Source organism: Pterocles gutturalis, unplaced genomic scaffold, assembly GCF_000699245.1.
Source record: "Pterocles gutturalis isolate BGI_N339 unplaced genomic scaffold, ASM69924v1 scaffold36452, whole genome shotgun sequence".
NCBI classification, from domain to species: domain Eukaryota; kingdom Metazoa; phylum Chordata; class Aves; order Pterocliformes; family Pteroclidae; genus Pterocles; species Pterocles gutturalis.
Window position 1 is genome coordinate 4,116 of NW_010111414.1, and position 207 is coordinate 4,322.

The following is a 207-nucleotide window of genomic DNA, read 5'->3' on the forward strand; positions in this document are numbered from 1 at the left end:
GGCGTAGCCCCACCAAACTGGTAGGTGTGTCCTCTTGGGGTGACCTTGGTGGTCCACCACCGGCATCATCACCCGTCGGCCATCCCACCCGCAGCGGGAGATGTATGAGAAGGTGTTTGAGAAGAGCGCCGACCGGCACAGCGACTTCTCCCGCTTGGCGCGGGTCCTCACCGGCAACACCATCGCCCTCGTCCTGGGGGGCGGCGG

General features: G+C 66.2%; 1 protein-coding gene across 1 annotated transcript in view; it reads left to right on the top strand.

The window, feature by feature from the left end:
- LOC104461969 (neuropathy target esterase-like) overlaps nt 1–203 on the top strand; it is a gene marked incomplete at both ends in the record, with an annotated part of 4,312 nt that extends 4,109 nt beyond the window's left edge. The window contains 2 exon segments of the mRNA XM_010073728.1: nt 25–26; nt 95–203. Coding sequence (XP_010072030.1) covers nt 25–26; nt 95–203 — 111 coding nt within the window.
- Between the last annotated feature and the right edge of the window lie 4 nt (nt 204–207).